This window comes from Ochotona princeps, chromosome 5 (assembly GCF_030435755.1).
Source record: "Ochotona princeps isolate mOchPri1 chromosome 5, mOchPri1.hap1, whole genome shotgun sequence".
Lineage (NCBI taxonomy): Eukaryota > Metazoa > Chordata > Mammalia > Lagomorpha > Ochotonidae > Ochotona > Ochotona princeps.
Genome location: NC_080836.1, coordinates 42,966,913 through 42,990,349, shown reverse-complemented (window position 1 = coordinate 42,990,349; position 23,437 = coordinate 42,966,913). Strand labels below are relative to the sequence as shown.

Sequence of the window (23,437 nt, the reverse complement as noted above, 5' to 3'; positions counted from 1 at the left end):
AAATGAAAACTGCATATGAGAAGGGGATCTGTAATCCCATATTTACAGCAGCACAATCTATGACAGCAAAGATATGGAGGATGCCTGTCTAAAAAGGAGTGGTTAAAGAAACTGTGGTACATCTACTCCATGGAGTATTACTTAGCCATTAGAAATAACGAAATTATACCATTTGCAACTAGATGATCCCAACCAGAGACCATTACACTCAGTGAAATAAGTCAGTCCCAAAAGGACAAATACCATCTGTTCTCAAGAGCCTTTTGTGTTTTCTTCATCATGCATTGGTTATTTGGTGGTGCATTTTTTTCGACTCCATGGTGCTGTAATTTTTGTTGTTATTGTTTTAACTTCATACCTGTTGTTGGCTTTATTTCATGGCTTCTCATTTAAGGAAATGGGTAGTGATCGCAGACCCTTTGGAATTATACCATAAAAATTCAAAATGAAAAAAAAGATTATTCAGTACACACCTTTAAATGCTAGTCAGAAAATGGTCAAGAGGAAAAAGCACCCTCACAGTTATGAAAAAGAGAATTTGAAAGTGTGAGGTAGTGTATCTATTATTCAAAAGAAAATAATAGCAGCAATGATGTAGGAAACGGTAATTTATTAAAGTAGAATAATCTATTTCATGACAAAATGTATGTTATTTGAACACAAAATAACACATATTTCTCTATTTCTGTCTTTTTGGCCTCAAAATAAAAGTGATTTCATAACTATTCAGTTTTTTAAATAATAGGCTGTAATAATGAAAGTCATTTAATGCTTATTCTTTGAACATCTTAAAGAGGAATTCAACTTCTATATCAAATCAATAAAAGTTCAAAATGTATTTTTATGCAGTACTATCAACCAAAAAGAATCTTCTTAGTACAAATGTTGCTCCCATATTGATAGTTGTTTTTTTTTTTTTATCATAGTCACTGAAATCATATTGTAACAATTGGCTGTAATACAAACTATAACCAAGAATATAACAGATCAAGATCCAGGTTGGTTTCATTACTAACTAAAATATGTTACAAAAATAAGTGACAACATGGGTAATAAGTTTGCCTAGAGAAAAATGATCAGGCTCTTATTAGTTTCTTCTGGAATCTGCATCCATATCAAAAGAAACCAATAATAACTATAAGAAAGCATCTGAAACATAACAAAAGACTCACAACCATTGTATATAAAAAACTTTTACAAACCAGTAAGAAAAAGGTGCCTAAAAGACATACAACTGCTCGGCCATGAGGCTGGGGTGAAAGGAGCCTCCTGCAGCACAGCTGCTGCAGGAGGTGCCCCAGCCAGGCCGGACCCAATTATGGGGACTCAGGTCATGGTCTCTGCTGCCAAATGGTGACTAAGTCCTAGGTGATTCCAAGTCCGAGAGACTTCTTCCCTCAGGGTAAGTAAACCATGAGGGAAGCTTGGAAACTGGATTAAAGCCCTGACTCCGCCCTGCTGCTATCATCTTGTGGCAGAAAGAGCCAGGAAAGTGTTCAGCTGCTGCAAGGGGTGCCCCAGCCAGGCTGGACCCATTGTTGGGGACTCAGGCCATGGCCACTGCTGCCAAGTGGTGACTGAGTCCTAGGCTTTGGGCAGCCAGTGCGCCTATTTTGCACCAGGTTCTGCCTGCTAGCTGCGCTGCAGCAAGCTCTGGGGTCTTTAGGGTATATAATTGCTGCCTAGATACATCCATGAGTAAGACAGTGTGAGTATAGGTGAGAGATGAATCCTGGGTGATTCCCAGCAATGGGGTCACAGAACTTTCTGGCAAGCATGGGGCCCAAGACCTGGTGGTTTGGAGGGAAGAGTGCCATATACAACAATTTTTACAGTAACATTATTCACAGTAGTTAACTGCACATGATCCGAATATTCATCAGCAATAGACCTCATAAAGAAATATATCAATAATGAAAATGAATAGACTACAGCTATCTCCAAAATCATTGGTGAATTCCACTAACAGAATACAGAACTACAAATGCCTCCTGAATAATTTCATTTCTTTAATATTGTTTTTGTTGTCATTATTATTTTCCAGGACATGATTTTGTAGGCATAGGGGTTCCTGTTTCCATCTTCTCTTCCTCTTCCCATCCCTTGCCCACTACCATTTTCCCCAAATCATCTCAACAACAGTCACAAATCCACCATCCTATTATTTCAAGTATATCATGGCATTGTAGCTATTAGCAGTGGTAGAAAATTTGGTATCATATTGTCAAGGTGCATTTAACAGTTTCATTAGGAGTCTTCCCCTTGTTCCAGAGTAGAAATGCATACTGCAGTGTATCTTTACTTTCTGATAGGCTTGTCTGCAGAATAATTTTAATAACAAAAAAATAACCTTTTAAGAAGGAAAGTCAGAGAATCTTTGAAGGAGAAGAGCAAGAGTCACTGGGAGAAAATGAGTGTGCTAGCTGAAGTGGCAGTCACATAGGTACTTTTGTGTGTTATTTCAAATAGTTGCAAATTTATGTGTCTATGTTTCAACACTAGTGAACACTGTAGGTTATAGTAAAAAAAAATTGAGATACATCTCAATATTCCTACTTGAAAGTTAAAACAGGAACAGTCAGCCATCACAGATAAACTATTCAAAGATCTGTAACTGGCAACATGTAAAGCATTGAAAACATTTGCCTGTGGGACAGGTAGGTGTCTGTGATCCTATGGATGATGCAAGAATTTTTGTTGATACTAAAGAGTACCAGGAGGGTAGTCTTGTGGCACAGTAGGTTAAGCTGTCACTTGTGATAATGGCATTAGATGCCAGTTGGAGACTTAGCTGTTATACTTCCAATATAGCTCCCTACAAATGTGCCTGGGAGAGAAGTAGAGGATAGCAGAAATACTTGGGATCCCAAACCTATGTGGGAGATCAGAAAAAAGTTGGCCTGGTCCCTGCCACTGCAGACATTTGACGAGTGAACCAGTGGATAAAATATCTCTCTGTTTCTCACTCTCTCTTCTGCCTATCATATATTCATACATATATATATATATATACACATATATACATATATATAGTGCATATTATATATTATATATAATTATATATAATAATTCTTTCCAAAAAAACCCAAGAGGAGTATCCTCATCCTGAGGTACACAAAAATCATGTGGTAACTCTGAAAAGATATCAAGGCAAGTAGCTGAACTCCAAATCACATTTCATTAACAAAGACATCATCTATTTAAGAAGCATCCGGATGCTTTTCTGAAAAATGAGCATGGACAGAGAGTATTGTTTCCTGTTTGCAAAAGAAACAATCAAGATCAGGAGGACTAGCAGATTAGGGACACAGTGTAGTTGTTATGGAAAACAGTTAACTTAGGGCATTAGATTTTAATGGAGCATGATTTTTGTTTCCACTAAATAGAACTCACAGTGTCTTTCCTTAATTAAGAACAATGACTGTACCTACAAAATTGCATCATGGAAAATAATAATGACAATTTTTAAAAATTAGAAAGAACGATTGAGTCAGCATTGTGGCTTCGCAATTAAGTTGCATGCCTGTATCCCAAATGAATTATGGTTTCAATCTCTGCTGCTCCACTTATAATTCAGCTCCCTGCTATGTTGGGCCCAAACACTTATGTGAGAGAACAAGAAGCTCCTGGTGTCTGGCTTGGACCTGGGGCACTTATGGTCATTAGGACCATCTGAGGGGTGAACCAGTAGAGCAAAGATCAATCTCTATCTCTGCCTTTCAAATCAATAAATCAATCTTTCAAAAAAAATAACTAAGGCACATAATGACTCAAGTTATCATGTTATGCTTACACATTATGAGGTAGAAATAAATGATGATTATCAAATCATACTTTGTCTTTAGTGGTAATTTACATAAAGCAATTTATACCAGTTTCGTCCAGCACAAACAAAAAATATTTGAGAAGAAATAACTGAAACTGAAAATATTTAATAAAGGTATTTTTTAACATTAAAGATGTTTGAAATAGTTGCTACACCTTTGTACATTTTGCTTGGGATAAAAAATCTAATTGTTGGGGCCTGTCACAATAGCCTGGTGGCTAAATTCTCGCTTTGTAACTCCTGGGATCCCAAATGGACATTGGTTCATACCCCAGCTGTTCCACTTCCATCCAGCTCCCTGCTTGTGGCCTGGAAAGAAAGTGGAGGATGGCCCAAAACCTTGGGACCCTGCACCCACATGGAAGAACTGGAAGAAGCTCCTGGCTCCTGGCTTTGTATCAGCTCAGATCCTATCATTGCGGATACTTGGGAACAGAAGATCTTTCTGTCTCTCCTTCTCTCTGTACATCTGCCTTTCCAATAAAAATTAATAAATCTTAAAAAAAAGAAAGAAAACCTAATTGTTTGCCTTGTTTGTAGATAGCATTTAATCTAGATATTAATGACAAATTTCTACAGGGAAAAATAACTATTACTCAAATTCTTGCAGTCAAAGTATTTAATGGTTCTGTACTGTTACAGAGAAAATATCGGCAATTTTGACAGGGTCTGGGACAAGGAGCATTGGTGGCTACCAATTCTGATGCTACAGAAAATACTATGCAAATTTTACTGCTGTCTCCTCTAATAAAAGGACATCACTACCACCTGGCTGTTCTTTCTTAATGATCCAATTAAACATGCAGGCTCATCGTTTTACAATCCTGATGTTTTTAAGTTCTTTTCATGCAAAATGCAATATTCATGTTTTAATGAGGTTGACATTTTTGACAAAATATTGCAGAAGCTGGGGAACCAACTACGCTTTTGAAGTTATATCTGCATACAGGAAAGTAAATCAGACATAAGTAAAATCAAGTTACATATAGATTTAAGCAGATGCTGGACTCTATGTTTGGTATATGCTTGCAATGAGGGAATCTCAACTGAACTTGAACTGTGGTTATGCAACAAGGTGGAGGAATCCACCATGGTGGGAGGGTTTGGGGAGGGGTGGGGAGAATCCCAGTACCTATGAAACTGTGTCACATAATACAATGTAATTAATGAAAAATAAATAAATAAATAAATAAATAAATAAATAAATAAATAAATAAAATTATGGTAAGACCTCAAAATGCAATGGATAATTTTTTGTAGAACATTATTCGTAAGTGACACCATAGAATATTGTCCAAAAATGCATATAACATTGCAGGAGAAAACACACATTGAAATGTCAAAATTATCTCCTCTAGAGTAGAGTACATGATTGAGGACAAGAGATTACACCCATGTGTGCCTTACGGATTGCAAGAATGTTTTACAGACACCATGAATTAAATATATAATTTAAAAATAAAATGCAATTACATATAATAGAGAAATATAAAAGATGCAAAATTTTCATTCTTTGTAAAATATGATGCCATTAAGTGAATATAACATTTCAATAGTTCCAAAAATTATATAAAAGAGTAATTTTTGTCATTAATCTCAATTGTATTCTCAACTATTGCACTCCTTTTTGCCATGTTTTATATGTAATTTTAATTAAACAGAACCAAGAACAAAAAAATTAATAAAAATGTAAGAACATAATTTTTATTGATCAAAGATAGCTCTTTGAAGTCATGTTTTCTATATTCCTGTAATTAGTCCTGAAGCATCTGTAGAATTTACATCTAACACTGGAAATATTTTAGGCATATTCCAGAACTGTGCTGGTTTACACAGTGTCTTTGTTTACGATATATATAATCTCTGGGTTATTTATATTTACTCTACTGCTTGTAGGTTAACTAAGTCAAATTGATATTATCCTATAATCTTTTCTTTTATATACTTTTATAGGAAACTGAGAGAAAATTTAACATTAAAGTATTCTTGCATTTTCATTGACTTCAAGCTTACGTTTCAACTTGTCATTTATAAACAGCTCATTTCTGTTGCCAGTTGAAATATACTTTAAAATTATAGCAGGTCGATAAAAGATGACATTAAAAATAATGGTGCAAAATTTTAGAAATAAATGATTATCATTCTCTGTAGGATGACTAGTGAATGAATATTTGTTAAGTTCAGTAGTAAAAGTAGGCTGAATGTATTTGTGCATACATAGATTTTTTTCATAAAGCCACAACATCATCACCACTTTTTCCACACAGGCAAAAGTTGAATCTATCTTTGCATTCAGTCATTGCAATCTGTGATATACATACAATTGCTCTGGTCTATAGAAAAGCCCCACTCTTTAACCACTAGCACAGTCGTGTGCTTAACAGCAGTGATTATATTACATGATTGGATCATATAACAAAATGTGATTCTGTTGATGTAATCATGAGTCATAAACTATTACAGAGGCACAGAACTAAAACATTTCCTCAAAACTCTTCTTTCGTTAAATTGGTGCTTTCTCCAGAGATTTGGACCCAAATTATCCCATGTCTCCGTAGACCCACATTAGAATCTGCCACCTAAAACTTTTAGGTCTCCTGAAGAGGGACTCCGGTTTCCTAGAATTTCTTATTTCCTGTATATCTTTGACAGCTGAGTTGCTAAGAATTTTGGGGCTCCTGTAGGAAAGTTTCACAAGATTTCATCCATAATCCTTCCTAGTAAAATTCATATTTAAGTGGTAAGAAATTTTTCTTTGAGGCATTCAGCATAGAAATTGGATTATGGAAAATATCAAAGCACAAAGCAGGAGGAATGATGCTTAGGACATGGTTCAGTCTCAGAGTATAACTGAGTACTTGATTATCAAGCATCTGAACTGGTCACAGTACATGAAATAAAGACAAATTAGTTCTTAAGAGCTTTTTCTTTTCTCAAGCAAAATCTAGGAAGTTCTTCTGCCTGGAGATCACCAGGGTGGCAGACATTTGTCCCTGAAAGAACAGATCCTAGTTCTAAACGTTAATAAAGACTATACTTGGTATATGTTTGCAAGGAAAGAATCTTGATTGAATTTGAACTGTAATACTGCATCAAGGTGGAGGAATCCACCAGGGGGAGGGGACAGAGAGGGGTGGGGGGATTCCCAGAGCCTATGAAACTGTCACATAATGCAAAATAATTAATAAAAATGTTAATAAAGACATTCAGATGGTTAGGGAAGAAAGGAGGTAGTTGGCATTAACAAATAGTGGCTGACACATTAGAGAGAGAATCTGGGCCACTTGACCTGTTTCCAAGTTTTTGCTAAAGAAGAGGCAGAAGCTTCTTAGGAATAATGACTCTGGATCCTGCATGGATGCTAAATCACCCACGGGGGTACATTTTAAGAAAATACGCAGGATTAATTAAGTCTTTGGGAATAAGACCCTGCATCAACGATTTTTAAGAACTGCTCAAATTATTCTGAAGTGTAACATGGTTTGACAAATATTTCCAATGATTGCTTGTTAAATTTTAGCCTGCATACAAGTTATCTAAGATGCTGTTAATAAACAGATTCTGATTCAAGAAATCTAGGGTAGGGTCTAATATGATGAGTTTGATGCCAATACTGCTGACACATGGACCACACTTCGGATGGCAAAGCTTCTACAACACTGCATCTAAATCTCAATTACACAGCAGAAACATCTGGGGTACATTTTTTTAAAACACCCATACTTGCGTGGGTCCCAACCACAGAGATTCTGATTAGTATGGAGCTTGAGTATCACTATGTTTTTAGAACTGATCACACTCAATATCAAGAACCACTGCTACAGAAAAATAGATGCAATGCAACTGTATAACAGACACTAGCATACTGGGCAGTGGAGATATGTTGCAGTATACATCTCTACTTTCAAATAAACAGAGGACTCCCAATGAGACTGTCTTACTTTGACAACAGAATACTAGATTTCCTACCATTGCCTATGCCTATAATGCCATTAAATACTTAAACGACAGAATTGTGACTGTTGCTGAAGGACTATCTATTGTAATAATATGGGAGAAAACAGTGGGGAGGAAAAGGGGGGATGGAGGGGAGAATTCCTGTGCCTGTGGAACCATATCATAAAAAATAACAATGAAAAAAGAAGAAAATAACAACAAAAGTAGAAGGAAGAAACAAATGATGACACATACGTTTTATTTTTAATTGTTTACTAAGCACTCTGAGATTGTATGAATATAATTTTCAAATATTAGAAGATGATGAAACCACCACTAAAGCTTACTCCAATTCCCAGAATCTAAGAGGTTGTCTATTAATTGTAAGCAGATACAGCTTAAAAGAAGAAACATATTCCTAGTTGTCTCTTCACTACTCTCACAATTCTAACCTCAAAAACATAAAAAACCAGAAGGTGCAGGAAACAGTCCATCCTTCAATCTCGGCTCACTGACTCTGGGACAGTCATCCATCACACTGAGATGAGAAGACATCCAGACAATTTTACGTTATACACTCTGCCACCAGTAACCATCCACACTTGGCAAAAGTAGGAAAGCACTCCAAAACATTTGTGGAAAATGGAATTAAAAATAAGCTTATTTTGTGGCAAAACAACTTTGAAACCCATGCATCCTAGGGTCCTCAAAAATGTTCATGGAAAACATACAACTGTAACAATATGGGGGGAAATAGTGGAGGAGTGGGAATGTGGGGAGCTATAAGAGGGAATCCCAACGCATATGGAACAGTATCATGAAAATTTTGAAAAAGAAAACACATATTATGAAATAAATATTCATGGATTTAAATATCTTTGCACAAAAATAAACATTCTAATTTCAGTTTTTCATGCAATTTTTGAGTTAGTGATATATGCAATATTGAGAGACATTTAATGCCTTCCAACTATTAGTAGCTTCTCAAAGTAATCTTTGCACATAGCTAGGATGATGTAGCATGAAAACTTTTGCCCAGTTTAAAAAGTGAGATTTTATGAAAGATAATAGTAAAATCATTCTTCTGAAAATTATCTACTTCAGAACACAAAAATGTTCAGAAATTACAAGTTATCCTCAATAGACTGTGACAATATAGACTTTATCAGAGAAACAAATGGATATTAGAAAAGAAAAAAAGAAATGTAAAATAAAAGAAAGATATGAGAAAAATTCAAGAACATGCAACAGCAATATCAAAATCCATTATAGAAGTAAAATGCAGAAACAATATGGCAGATAATTAAATGGTAATAGGACACACTACCTTTTAAAGTAAGAGGATAGAGAGGAGATATTGGAAACTCAAAATGTATATAATAGTCACAAAAAAAATCAGAGCAAATGGAACAGAATTGGTTACAATAGGAAAACAATACCCCAAGTAAAAAAAGACTTTATATAGCTTCGAAAGCTTTTGAGTACATGAACCTTAGCCCTGTCATAACAAATTTGTTTGATTTTATTTGTTTGTTTTGTTTTAGGGAGACAAAGAAAATTGTTTGAACACATTCAAACTTAAAAGACATAAACCCAAAAGCAAAATTGGAAAAAATTAAACAGACCTCACTGCAACACTTAAAGAAAACAAATAATAAATAAAACAATATTTTTGGTTGTTAATATAAATTCATACATCAAACTTTTATATGGAATTAACTCCTTTAATCTCTGAACTACCAGAAAAAGAATGTAGGTCTGAGAGAGGATAGATATCTGTTTAAAAAAGAAAAAAAACTATCATCTTTAAAAAAAAGGATGAGAACAATCTAATTAAGAGTAAGACATCAATTCAATCATAACTTGTGCAACTAGTCTTAAATAGTAAGAGGAAATAAAATAGATTGGGGAGAATTAAGAGAAAAAAGAGTGTGGTTGCTGATGAAGGCATATATAATAATATGTTTAATAGGAGGAAAATTAAATGAGTTCTTTCTAATAATGTATTTGCCATCTAAAGTAGAAAACAAGGTAATCTGTTAAGAATTATGAAGGAGAATTTTGAAGAAGGTTGAAAAAACTAAGCAAGCAAATGAATGCAACAGAATTGAGAGGAGCTATTGCAGGACAGTTTGAGTCGAGATCTCACAATGTTTACACTGTAACCTGTTGACTATTTTTAGGCCAATGTGTTGGTTTGGGGAAACAGGCAGAAAGTAGACATGAAGGGAACTCTGACATAAGTATTGTTATGAAAGAGCAGGTGAAGGTATAAATAAAAGCAAAACAGGATGCCTAAGGCATTTAGAATATACTAGCTTTGGAATATTAGCAAAGGCATTACCAGAATGAAAGGATATGAAGTCTCTGTAGAATATGGAAAAAAAAAGATAGCTGTGGGTAGAAAATTCAGAGGCTAAATAGGTGGACAAACAAGCACGAAGAAGAGAAGCTATGGTGAGAGAGCCATGTGACTTAACCAGTGCCTTCAGAGCTGCAGGAGCGATGGGTGAGAAAGTGAGCCAAGTGCTGAGACAGAGAAGGTCATGGAGGGTGAGAAGCTCAAGGAATTACAAGTTAGATTATTTCATGTTCATGGACTTTTATAGCACTCAGGAATAGACAATATCCACAACAATGGGTTTTGGTATTCTGTGTACACTTAAGAAAATAAGACACTAAAAACAGTGGAATATCTTAAGACAATTTGGGCAGCATCAGCAAGAATGTAAATGGGAACTTTTAAAAAGGTGGTTTTCCTTTGGGTTTTTAAATTACTTAGAGCAGCAACTATTACTTGCATGGCTTCATTGCGGTTCCTGTACCATAAATCTAAATCTATTTTCACCATGAAAAGGCAGATATGTAAGCCTTTTTCTCTCATGTCTTCCCAGCCTGCCCAATGTGCTTTATAAAGACATAAATTGTTTTATGAAATATTGCTGCAATTTGGGGATTGTAAAAATGGGTATATTACAATAACGAACATAATCAAAACAAGAAGGATTCTTACCAAAAGACGGTGACTCCCTTCCATCCTCTGCACCCGAGTCTCTTTCTCGGTCTCTCTTTCTGTGTTTATGACCACGATGCCTGTGACGTCGATGGCTCTTTCTTCCTCCAAGGGGCACATGAACCCCAATAAATAGTGTCCGATGACCTTCATTAGGAAACAAATGCACAAATCAAAGTCTGAACTATTTCAGGGCACAGAAGGTGAGGATTTGCATGAAAACAGAAAAGCAAATGGAATCCAGCAAATCATTCGAGTATTCATCATAGATAAAGCTTGGAGTTGGCACTATAACTTGGAAGAATACCAAAGGAAGACCAAAACTGTCTGAATTTATCAGACCAAGCATACATACTATTAATGCTTATAATAGTCATTTTATTATCTATTTCATAAATATAAATTAACTGTCTTAGTCATCTCTGTGTCTATTCACTGTACTTTAATTATATGGCTCTTGTTTTAAAAAAATCTACCCTCAACTGTGTTACCATTATCAATTCCTTTCCTTCACAAGTTAGTATTTGAAAATAAAACTAATAAAACTGATTTTTATCAAGGTCCCTAATAATGCCAAATTCCATGGGGTTTTTAAATTGTATCCCTTATCTGTAGCACTTGATACCACTTACATGCAATACTTTTCTCTTTGGTCTTTTTCCTCCTTCTCTTCATTGTTTTCTCCCATATGATTTCCTTTGCTGATTCTCTTCAGTTTACCCATTCAAGGTTCAGGATTTCTTCTCAGCTTCATGATTTCAACTACCACCACTGCTACTGCTAATACTACAATTACTTCCTCTATTTACACACATGTTACAGGCTCTGAGAGCTGCATTTTGATGGTAGAAACTGTTTCTTTGATTGCTAATCAACATTGCTGGCTACTTCTTAGATGTACTCAGCTGAACATCCCTCCCAGCACCTTGGCAAAGGCAGTAAGTCCATGAAACGAATCCTTCTCTTTGCTCTCAAGTATGACTATTTATCATCTACCTCAGTAAATGCATTATCGATCCAGTTATCTCAAAGCCTATTTAATTGACAATGGTCCATGAATCATAAATGACCAAGGCTGTGTCCCCTGGTGTAATTTTAAGAATACAGAAGAGGTGCTGTTTGGAATAAAGCTGGAGTCTTGTACAAGGGATAGGGCAAACAGGTTGCTGTTACGCAGAAGGATTCTTCACTTGCTTATTTACTACCTGTTTACTTGTTTAGTGAGATCTTTGTTTAGATTTTGTCCCACTTTATAATTAGGTTGCTTGCTTTTTTATCACTGAGATAGAAATATGCTTTGTATGTTTTGGAAGTAAGTCATATCTATATCTATATCTATGTATATGAGTATATATGTGTGTATGTATGTGTATACATATACATGCATATATATATATGTATATATATATCTTTCTACTTTCTACTAATAGAAAGTTAACACTAATCTCTACCATCTTTTCCTCAGGTCCAATACTGATTTTCATTTACAGTTATGGTGAAGGCAAGTTGTTTCAGAGCCCTCAATTCTTAATAGTTTTTAAGGCTGGAAGCTAAAGAATCAGTGTCCTGCAAACTACCAAGTGGGTTTGTCTTTTCTGTTGAGGAACCAAGGGAATGATCAATGGAAATATTGAGCTTTCCAAAAATTAGATAGAAGTAGATATTTGTGTGCATAAAATTTGTGGAATAGGACTGACAGTATTGACACCCATGAGAGATTCTAAGAAGCAGGACTTGGTTGGAGGACGAGAAAATTTATGATGCAGATGCTATAAGGATTGCAATTTATTCCACAAGCTTAAAAAGTCCTTCAGAGGTGTCATAAGTTGAGAGAAAGGACCCATGCCTTTATATTCAATCATTGTCCATTCACTTAATTCAATATACCACTAGGAAGGTAGTTCCAATACACAAGACATGGGTTCTTTGAGTTGATAATAATTTTTGGAAAGAAAACCATCAACAGTCCATACCACTGACAAATGAGTAAATAAAGGCTTTAATTTTTAAATGGGGGTAAGGATGTTTCGTTGTGACATCCATTACTAGGGTTTCCAGTTTTAGTAAAGAGAAAAGCAATAAATAAAATATTGTATAAGACATGCCTCTGCCAAAACAAATCATTGCTTATGTAAAATGAAAATTTAAGCATCATGTAATTATTTATCAGCACTATCCTCTACAAACCTATTAAAAGGGAACAGGAAGAAATAATTTTAAAATTACTAATGCATTTCTACTTTTCTAATCTTATACTACTATTGCAATACAGACATGGAGACAAAAAATAAAAAATGGTTAAATTCAAGATTTAACTCTCCTCAGAATCCTGAGGGTGACTAATCATAGGGGTCTAATGTCCTTCACTGTGACTTCTCATGGGAAGTAGAAATTAGGTTCATAAAAGGCACTTCAGCAATATTAAGGAGGCTGAATTGTGCGTAAGACTGTATAATACACAGAATCCAGGAGATGAGAAGAACTGGAGTAGGCCCAGTAAAAATAGAATGGGGAGGATGGGGGAGACACCACTAAGATTGATTAAAAAAAAAAGAGTGTACTGACTATATCTTATACAAAATTAGGAGTGAACAGAACCAATAAAATTATTTGCTCTTGATTAAGGCAATAGGAAAGAAAGATAAAAACAGAGAGAGATTACTGGGCAACCTTATCAGAGGGAGAAAAATTTGTTTTATAAAATATTCATCAAGATTTATAATGTATGTGAATAAATGAATGCATTCCACAAGCTGTTGTTATTGAGCAGCACTTTCCACTACACTGCACCTGAGACTTAACAGATATTTATAACCACTTGGCATTTCTACAAGCTGCACTCAAGATGTTAAATTATACTAGTAGCTCTATTAGCTAAATATATACAAATAAATGAGAAACATTAATTAAATTAACAGATATCCAATGTTCCCCATGATTTGTGGCAACTAATATACAGAATGAAGTGTCATGTACATGAATAAAACTAATATTTTGAGAACTGATTATTGTTTATGATTCTTATTACCCTTCAGGAACACTGGTTTTAACTACTTACAACTTGTTGAATTTATTTAGAGTAGAGTTGAACTTGTGGTTATGAAGCAAACTGAAGGTATATTATTTTAAAATTAAAATATGGAGGAGGAAGAAGGTTGAGATCAATAGGTTCTGGAAACTGTGTATACATCAAAAACCTGAAATTTGTTCCTTTTATACAAATAACTTTTTTAAATGAAAGAAGAATTTATATTTATGAAACGTGAATCTACAGTGGTGATTTCTAAATTGATTCCATCTTATAACTTTGTATATTATCTTCAATACTAAAGAAGCTCTTAAAAATTGTGGATTTTGTTCTTTCAATTGCACAGGAAAAGAAGTGACTGCTGCAGTAATGGCAAAAAAGAAATGACCACAGTAATGCCACCTCTGTCACTGGTATCCCATTCCTCCTGAACCATCACTCCCATCATTTAGGCCCTGCATTATTTTCTTATCTGGGCAATCAAACCAGAACCACACCACTAATAAATTTACTGAATTTTTGTGTGCATTATAGCAGAATCCTCTATAATTTTCTCAAATGCTGGAATTTTTATCTGGTTTATATTGCTGGAGTCAGAATAGCTGAAAGTTAACAACATGTTTTTCATTTTTTCCTTCAAAATTAGAAAATGTAACCATTTTTGAATTCTATTCCATGGTTAATTTCAAGTACCAATGACTTCTCCACAATCATTAGATTCATGTAAACATCAGCAACACAATCTGCCTAGTCCAATTTCATTCTTCCAAGCAGAAACCTATTTTCTTTAAAAAATTCATTTTATTTTTGATGTTGTTCACATAGTTGAGAAAGATATGGACCACTGATTAGGATGGGGAGGGTTGGGGTGTGGCTGGAATTTTGAGTCCAGCTGTCCAGTTAGGTGGCTTCCGCCCCAAGAAACCTTACTTGAGGTGACCCTTGACCAAACTCCTGTGTATGCCAGCCAGGGCAGGGTCTGGCCCAGTCTATTATCCACATCAGCCTACACACACATTAGTGGTTGCAGTCACCCAGTCTTTTTTGTTCTCAGCCCCATCTTACACACAAACCAACAGATGTTGCAACCCAGCCTAGCCCTGCCCATCACATACTTAGCTCTTACACACACCAGTAGGAACTGCACCCTAGTTGGAGCAATCCTCAAAAACCCCCACCAGGCCGGGGCCCCCATTCCTAGTTCCTGCACATGCTGATATGTACAGAAGACTGATCAGGTCCATCCTGCACCCCATCCAGCTTTTATACCCACCTTATATACCCACTGTAGCCTAGCTCAGCCCAACCAACGCTGCTATCCAGTCCACATGTGTGCTAGTAGTGGGTGTTGCTGCATTGTGTATCCAGGCCCACCTCCAGCCCTAGTTCTCAATATCACCAGTGGGAAATGCAGCCCAGAAGAGGAGTGCCCACCAATTCTCTATTAGTGCCATTCCCAGCCCCAGATCTTGAACTCTATGAGTGTTCCTCTATGAGGATATCTCCCAAGTGTGGATCTTGCACACACTGGTGGATGCTTGTCCCAGCCTGACTTGGCCTGTTTCCTGTCTTAACATTCACCAGCAGCTACAGCAGCCTTGCCCAACTGGCCCATACCCATTCCAGTTCTTACCAGAGGGTTCAACAACCCAGTTCCTCCCAGCCCATGCCCAGACCCAGCTCTCATGTGGTTAGCTGACTTAGCCCAGGCTGTCCTACAGTTTAGTTCTTTTTTTTAAAATATTTTTATTATTATTATTATTGGAAAGCTGGATATACAGAGAGGAGGAGAGACAGAGAGGAAGATCTTCCATCCGATGTTTTCACTCCCCAAGTGAGCCACAACCGATCCGATGCCGGGAACCAGAAACCTCTTCCGGGTCTCCCACCCGGGTGCAGGGTCCCAATGCATTGGGCCGTCCTCAACTGCTTTCCCAGGCCACAAGCAGGGAGCTTGATGAGAAGTAGAGCTGCCGGGATTAGAACCAGCGCCCATATGGGATCCCGGGGCTTTCAAGGCGAGGACTTTAGCCGTTAGGCCACGCCGCCGGGCCCCAGTTTGGTTCTTGTGAGTGCCAGTGGGGCTGCAGCCTAGCCCAGTCTGGTACACCCCCAGACTCAGCCCACATACTTGCTGAGGAATGCTACAGGTATGTCCAACCTGATACATTTGCCACATCCTGTCTCTCACAATCACCAGTTGGAACCACAGCCCAGCAGGGAAATCCCCTTAACTCCCCAATCAGGCCCACTCCTAGCCATAGATCTTGCAGAGGCCAGTGGTTGCTCCAACCCAGTCTGGCATGGCTTACTCACATCTTGGCTGTTGCAATGTATGTTGCAGCCTGGCCTAGCCTGGCCCATCCCAGTCTCAACTTTCTCCAGTGGGTGCTGCAGTCTAGCATTGCCAGCCTGTTCCCCTGCCCTCACCCCCAAATCCCTGGATCTCAATCAAATAGGCAGGTACAGCAGCCTAGTCAGGTATGACCCATATTCTGTCCTGGCTCCTACAAATGCCAGTATGTGCCATGACTTCACCCAGCCCTGCCCAGCCAGGAAACATACCTGCAAACAATGGAGCAGCCTTGACTGGTCATGTCCACATCCATAGCAAATAGGAGTCAGATTTGGTTTTCAAATGCAGTACAGCAAGGTTTCAGAACCTCAACAATTCTCACTAGCATTCTACAGTCTATCTTTCTTCTTAGAGAAGTTAGCACACATAGATAGTGCCTCACATATAAAACTAAAATAACAGTTGTCCTTCATTATTTTCCAAGACAAACCATAAAGACAACATACCAAGAGCTATAAGCCCCTCCTTTCCTATACTTACTTTGCAAGTAGCACTTGACATGCTGATCCGTTGTCTCTTTTTATTCCCTAATTGATTTTAATGCTTTAAACAAAAACTATTGAAAGACTGGTACAGAATGCATTATGTGAAATATAACCCAAGTTCCTTAAACTTTTATTGAATGCTTTAATGAATGAATGGTTCTCATTTTTTGCAAGTCTGCTTACTGGCATTCCAGAATGCAGAAAGGAAATATATATACTTATATCCATTAACATTTGTAATTCTTCACCATATGACAAAACTCACATTTCTCTTTGAGAAACTTTCAAAAACATACTAAGAGCTCTCCCAGGAAAAAGAGCACCTTACCTTCTAAATCTTCTTTCTCAAAGTGTGTTTTGAGAATAGAACGAGTTCCACCTCTATCCACAACTGCCTCTTCATCATTCCTCTATAAAACAGGAATAAAGAAGATTGGTAACATATTTTTAATTTCAAACCATAATCCTCAATATTACTTAATATCCAGAAGTTTAATTCAGTTAAATTTAAATTCTATTTGTACATGGGTAGGCTATTTGATTTTCAGGTGTTGATTTACAAAGGAAGAAATAATTCGTTTGACCACATATTCAGAAAAGTAATGCCTTGTAATTTTCCATGATATCAAAAACACTCAAAAATTCCAGTTGGCATCATTTGTTAGTTAGATGAAAAACAGGAAAATAGTTACCATGTCAATTCCATAGCACGCATTTTCATCCCTTATAAAGAATACTAGGAAAGTAATATAATTCCACTATTAATAAAGTAGGATTAGGGAAAGAAATAGATAGCAATTTTTAGTTAATGATATCCCTAATTACTTTGCTCTTTATAACACATTTTGCTTAAACTAAATGGCAAATCATGATTGTATGTACTAAATCTTTATTTAGCTTCTCTGTGTATTTTTACCAATATATAATGGCTGAGCAGAGACAATATGTTCTGAACATTGCCTACTTTCTCTAAACAACATACTCTCCAACTTTGTACACAATGAAATAATGGGTGAGAGAGTTGATTATAATCTATTTTGGCCATGAAAAAAAAGAAAAATAGAGATACAAAATAAAATGAAATGTAAGGTATTTCCAGTTTTATCTGGTTGTAAACACTTACATAGATATTGCTTGAATTGCTTATGTCATGAAAGGTACAACCTTTGACCAATGCAGTACCTAAATTAAGAGTTGCAAGAATCCAGGGAAGAAAGAACTGTTATTCATCTAATATAATGAAGTGGAGCAGAGAGAGAAAGGCAAATTCATCAATGCTGAAAAATTATCTTTTTTTTGTAAAGTCAAAAACACAGAGAGGAAGAGAAACAGAGAGGAAGATCTTTCATCCAGTGATTCACTCCCCAAGTGGCTGCAACGGTTGGAGCTGAGCCAACCAGAAGCCAGGAGCTTCTTCTGGGTCTCCCACACAGTCGCAGGTCCCAAAGGTTTGGGCCGTCCTCAACTACTTTCCCAGGTCACAAGCAGGGAGCTGGACGGGAAGCAGGCTTGCCGGGATTAGAACCGGCATCTATATGAGATCCTGGCACATTCAAGGTGAGGACTTTAGCTGTAAGGCTACTGTGCAGGGCCAAAACAATTCTTATAAATAGAGTATGTGATGTGAGGATAATAGAAATGGAAGAATCAATAATATCAAACTACAATTAGGCATTTTAATGAGGCCATATTATTACTATGCTTGTACTCTGAATAAAACAATGATAAGTAAACTTAAGAGAGCTAATATATAGACAAAAATGTCAAAAATCAAAACCTAATCAAGTAAATTTAATAAATTAATCTGCAGAGAACAAATGAAGAAATTTGGAGTTAGTTTGCAAGACACAGCTGATTCACTTCAGCATTCACTTCTATTACTTTGCTTTGAAACATACAAACAAAATAAGTCCCTGTAGGATTCAAAAATTTACGTATGAAAAGTGATTAATGCAGAGATGGGCTAGGCTTGAAACTTACTGTGAGACTTTTACATTTTCTGCACACAGATATCTGGAAATATGTGTGTAAATGGATATTAGGAATATGGTATAATGGTGGAAAGTATATTCTATGGCAAGGAAAGAAAAAACAAGCAGGTGTGCAGTTATTCTTTTTTATAATACATGTATGTTTTATTAATTACATTGCATTATGTGACACAGTTTCATAGGCTCTGGGATTCCCCCATCCCCTCCCCGTACCCTCCCCCCATGGTGGATTACTCCACCTTGTTGCTGTATTACGATTCAGATTCAGTCAAGATTCTTTCATTGCAAGCATGCACCAAGCATAGAGTCCAGCATCTTATTGTCCAGTTAAGTTCAACGGTTTCTTGGGGAGACCATCTCTGGTCTGAAGGCAGAGCTGGCAGAATATCATCCCGATCAATTAGAAGCCCCAGCACAACATCAACAACAATTTACATTATGGAATTAATTGACATGGTATTGAGCAACCAAAATGTTAAAAAAAAATGCAAGTTCTTAACCACATCCTGTGAGTACTTCATTGACCCTTCAATTTTTGTTTATATACTACTGGCTTCTATACACCTTAAAATGGCTATAGGGTACTATTCAGCTGTCTCGTGTCTATTTTCATTTTAGAATTTACCAGTTTATTGTGCTGAAACATAATTTTGCTGAACTTGGTAGATTTTAAGATAGTCTAAACTGGCTTATAACTCTAACAAGGCATATGTCAACAATTGAGGTGCAGAACAGTTTTAGGAGGGGTGTGCAGAGAAACCTTCAATACCTTAGTGAGGAGTAACTAATCTTTGTGTCCTACCTAGTAAGGTATGTGTGAGTCCACGCTGACAGTTTCCTGTTTGGTTCTAAGCTTGTATCCCAACCCTGGAGACTCGGATCATCACCAAGGACTATCAGTAAGGGCACCAAGGACTACATCCCAACTGCCAAAGAGACTACAGGGAATTGGAGTGCCTTCAGAGGCCGTTTGGGTCTACCACACGGGATGGAAGAAGCCCAAATCGTTCCTCGCAGGATCCAAGATCATCGGAACAACAGCCAGGAACCCTGAGCGGTCCACAGAAACAGAACAGTAAACTTCCTTCGGGACTAGGAAGAGGAGCTTCCTCTGGTCCTTAGTTCCAACTTTGAATCCCCACCCTCTCCTGCAATGGCCATCAGGGTCGCTCCAGAGCTCCTCCCATACACACACACACACACACACACACACACACACACATTAAAATAGATAGAGAACAAAAAGGAAAGCTTGGAACCAGACAGAAAGCGGTCAGTGTGCAGTCATTCTAAAATCAGACAAAATAGACTTTAACAGAAAAACTATTAAAATGACAAAAAGGGGCATTACATAAAGACTAAGGGATCATTTCAACAAGAAGTGACTATAGTAAATGTACATGTACCAATGCCAATGTGACTGGCTAATTGTTAATGTATCTAAAGAGAGACATAGACTCCAATACGGTAGAAGATTCAATATACAATTTGCATCAATAGACAGATTGATTTAGACAGAAAATCAACAAAGAAACAACAAAGCTAATCTATCCAATGGACTAAATGGACCTAACTGATATCTGCAGGACATTTTATCCCAGTTAAAGAATATGCATTCTTTTCATCAGTTCATGGAACCTACTCTATGATAGACCACATGCTAGGTCATAAACAAGGCTCAGCAAAAAAAAAAAAAAAAAAAAGAAAGAAAGAAAGAAATCACGCCACATATATTTTCTGACCACCAGGGAATGAAGCCGGAAATTAACAATTCAATAAACTTTACAAAATATGCAAATATATGGAGACTAAACAATATACTATTGAATGAACAGTATGTCATATATGAAGTCAAAATGGAAATAAGAATTTCCTGCAACTGAATAAAGATGACAGCACAGCATATCAAAGTATATGGGATAGAGTAAAAGCCACTGTTCCTGCTAGGATGGGAGGTGAACTGAGTAGGGCTGGCTCATGGACCCCCTGGTATGCGCAAAATCTGGCATTGGGAGAGGTTCTGATGGAGGAGCCTGGGCAAAAACTCCTCTGGCAGGACACAGACCCGGCAGGTAAGCGCAAGAAACATGACAGGAAACAGCCCAGAACAGGCCATGGAAAGTTACCCACTGGCATACATTTGGCATGGGTCGGGGGAAGACCAGGCTGAATCAGTTCTCGTCATCCACTGGCAAATCCAAGCACCAGGACAGTGTGGGTTGAGCCGGGTTCAGTCGCAACAAAAACCAGTGCACAACACGGAATGCCAAGGTGAGGTTGCCTCTGCCGGATGTGACCACAGCACCCAACCAGCACACATGAGAACCAGGAAAGGAGGGGGCGCAACCGGCAGGGGAATAAGGGGCGGTTCCCTTGCTGGACAGCTACTCCCACTGGAGAGCGTGAGCTGAGGTGGGGGCAGACCAGACTAAGAAGGGCTACAACACCTGTGCGCCTCATGCGGACCAGATCAGGGAAAAGTCAGGCTGGGCTGATTATTTCTACTGGTACAAACAAAATTAGAGTGGGTGAGGATTGTTTGGGCTTAGCCACAGCATCAGTTGGCAGAAGCTGGCACTGGGGGCTAATCCTGTCAAGTCAAACCACAGAACCACCTGGAGAGTGCATAATCCGGGAGTGAGAGAGGCCTGGGAGGGAAATAGTGGTCTCCTCCCTCTTGGGTTACCACTTCCACGGGAGGGCACGAAAACAAGGACAGGGGCTGGGGTGGCTAGACAGATACCCAACAGCATCTGTGTGGGCTGCATAGTGGAGCTGGTTAGATGGAACAAAGCTTTAATACCCATTGACATGTATGAGAGCCGAACGGGGTGTGGGACAGACTAGACTACTGCTACACATACTGGCAAACCAGGGTAGGGGGTGGGCCTGGCGGGGTTATTGTGGGTCGCTCCAACTAGGCTGCAGCTCCCACTGGTTTATGTGAGGGTGGAGTATGTGCTGAGCAGAACCAGGCTGGACTGCAACACCCATTGGTTCCAGTGGAAGTCTGGGCTGAAAACAGAACCAGCCCAGCAATTGCAATCACCAGCTGATCAGGGCAATGGACTGTGCAGGGCCCTGTACTTGCTAGTACATACAAGAATCTGGTTTGAGAACACCTCAGACAAAGTTTCTTTGGAGATCTCCCCAGTCAAAATGCTGGACTCAGAACACTAACCAAGCAAACACAGAAGACAGAACAGGTCAATCAACCATCTCAGCTATATGTTGACAGCGAAATACTGGGCAAATGGAGACTCTATGAGGGACTATGTCAATCAGTGGATTCTTCAACGACCTCATCATGCTTGGAGTGGCAAGATTGGCAGCGATTCATAACTGGTGAACCATCAAAACCACTTGAGCAAGAACCTCGGAGCATGCCCTACATCCGGGACCTGGGGAGGGTGGGAAATGAGGTGGGCCTTCTCCCTTAATACCCCCCTTTAAACATGAAGGAAACAATATGGAAATAATAGTCTTACCCATTTTCCTATAGCCCTTGAACCTTTTTAACCCTAATTAACTATGTAAAGATTGTCAAAAATATAATTAAAAAAAAAGAAAAAAAAGAAAAAAAGAGTAAAAGCAGTGTTAAGAGGGAAATTCATAGCAATTAGTGTGTATATCAAGATATCCTAAATGCATCTAATAAATGGTCTGTAAATACAATTCAAGGAGCTACTAACTTCAGATCAGAAATGGTCTCCCCAAGAAACTGTTCAACACATCTGGACAATAAGTAGCTGGACTCTATGCTTGGTATACATTTGCAAGGAAAGAATCTTGGTTGAATTTGAACTGTAATACTGCATCAAGGTGGAGGAATCCACCAGGGGGGAGGGGCGTGGGGAGGGGTGGGGGGATTCCCAGAGCCTATGAAACTGTCACATAATGCAAAATAATTAATAAAAAAAAAAAACAATTCAAGGAGCTAGACAAAACAACAAATCTAAGAAGAGGTGGAAAAAAATAAGGAAGAAACAAAATTTGAACAAAAATACAAAAGATCAATGAATTCAAGAGCTAGTTTTTTTAAATATAGAAATAAACAAAATTGATAAAACATCAGCCCAACTAACCAAAAATAGACGGGGGAGAGGTTGACTCAAAACAGAAAAACTAAGAGATAAAAACAGAAATGTTAATGGATCAAGCATCTAAATTTATGACCTGCTACCATCAAATTACTAGAGGAAAATATTGGGGGGATTCTGCAAATGTAGGCATAGGCAAAGACTTCTAAAAATGGTCCCAGAAGCACAGGTAATAAAAACAAAAACAGACAAATGAGATCACAATCATGCTAAGGAGCTGCAGCATTGCAAAGAAAACCCTCAATTTTTTAGGCATAAAACAGAATGAAATTTTGCCTTTTGCCACTAAATGCATGCAATTGGAAACCATTGTTAGTGAAATGAGCCAGTTCCCCCCCAAAAATTAATGTTTTTCTTTGATCTGTGATAACTAATACATAAAGTACAAAAAAAACTCTATCTAATATTTACATTCTATCATTTGTCTATGCTCTTGAGAAATAGTAGGCATTTTTTCCACTTTCTATTTGTTGATATCTTTACTTATGTGAATGTTAAGCCTGTGATTGTGAATTAAAATGAAAATGTTCCATTGTAAAAGCTAGAAGAAAAAAAAAGGAAGGAGGATTGGTGGGAATGTGGACAGGAGTATAGGGTTGGAAATATCACTATGCTCTTAACCCTGTGTTGTGAAATACTTTCTGTATTGTGAAAGGTTGTTCTCATTAAGTAAACAAATATGTACATGTGTATTAAAAGGAA

The 23,437-nt window shown here is 37.5% G+C and overlaps 1 protein-coding gene across 5 annotated transcripts in view; it reads right to left on the bottom strand.

The window, feature by feature from the left end:
- The window catches only part of SLC4A10 (solute carrier family 4 member 10), a 369,353-nt gene that overhangs the window by 124,218 nt on the left and 221,698 nt on the right, over positions 1-23,437 (bottom strand). For 4 of the 5 annotated variants that reach the window (XM_058664557.1, XM_058664558.1, XM_058664559.1 and 1 more), the window contains 2 exons: positions 16,973-17,054; positions 10,776-10,922 (listed from right to left, as the gene is read on the bottom strand). Coding sequence is in view for 2 of the 5 variants with exons in the window: in XM_058664559.1 (XP_058520542.1) it covers positions 10,776-10,922; positions 16,973-17,054 (229 nt within the window). In the remaining 3 variants the exon portion in view is untranslated. Of the gene's footprint in view, positions 1-10,775; positions 10,923-16,972; positions 17,055-23,437 lie in introns of those variants that run through there. The other variant, XM_004577120.4, reaches the window with a different exon arrangement.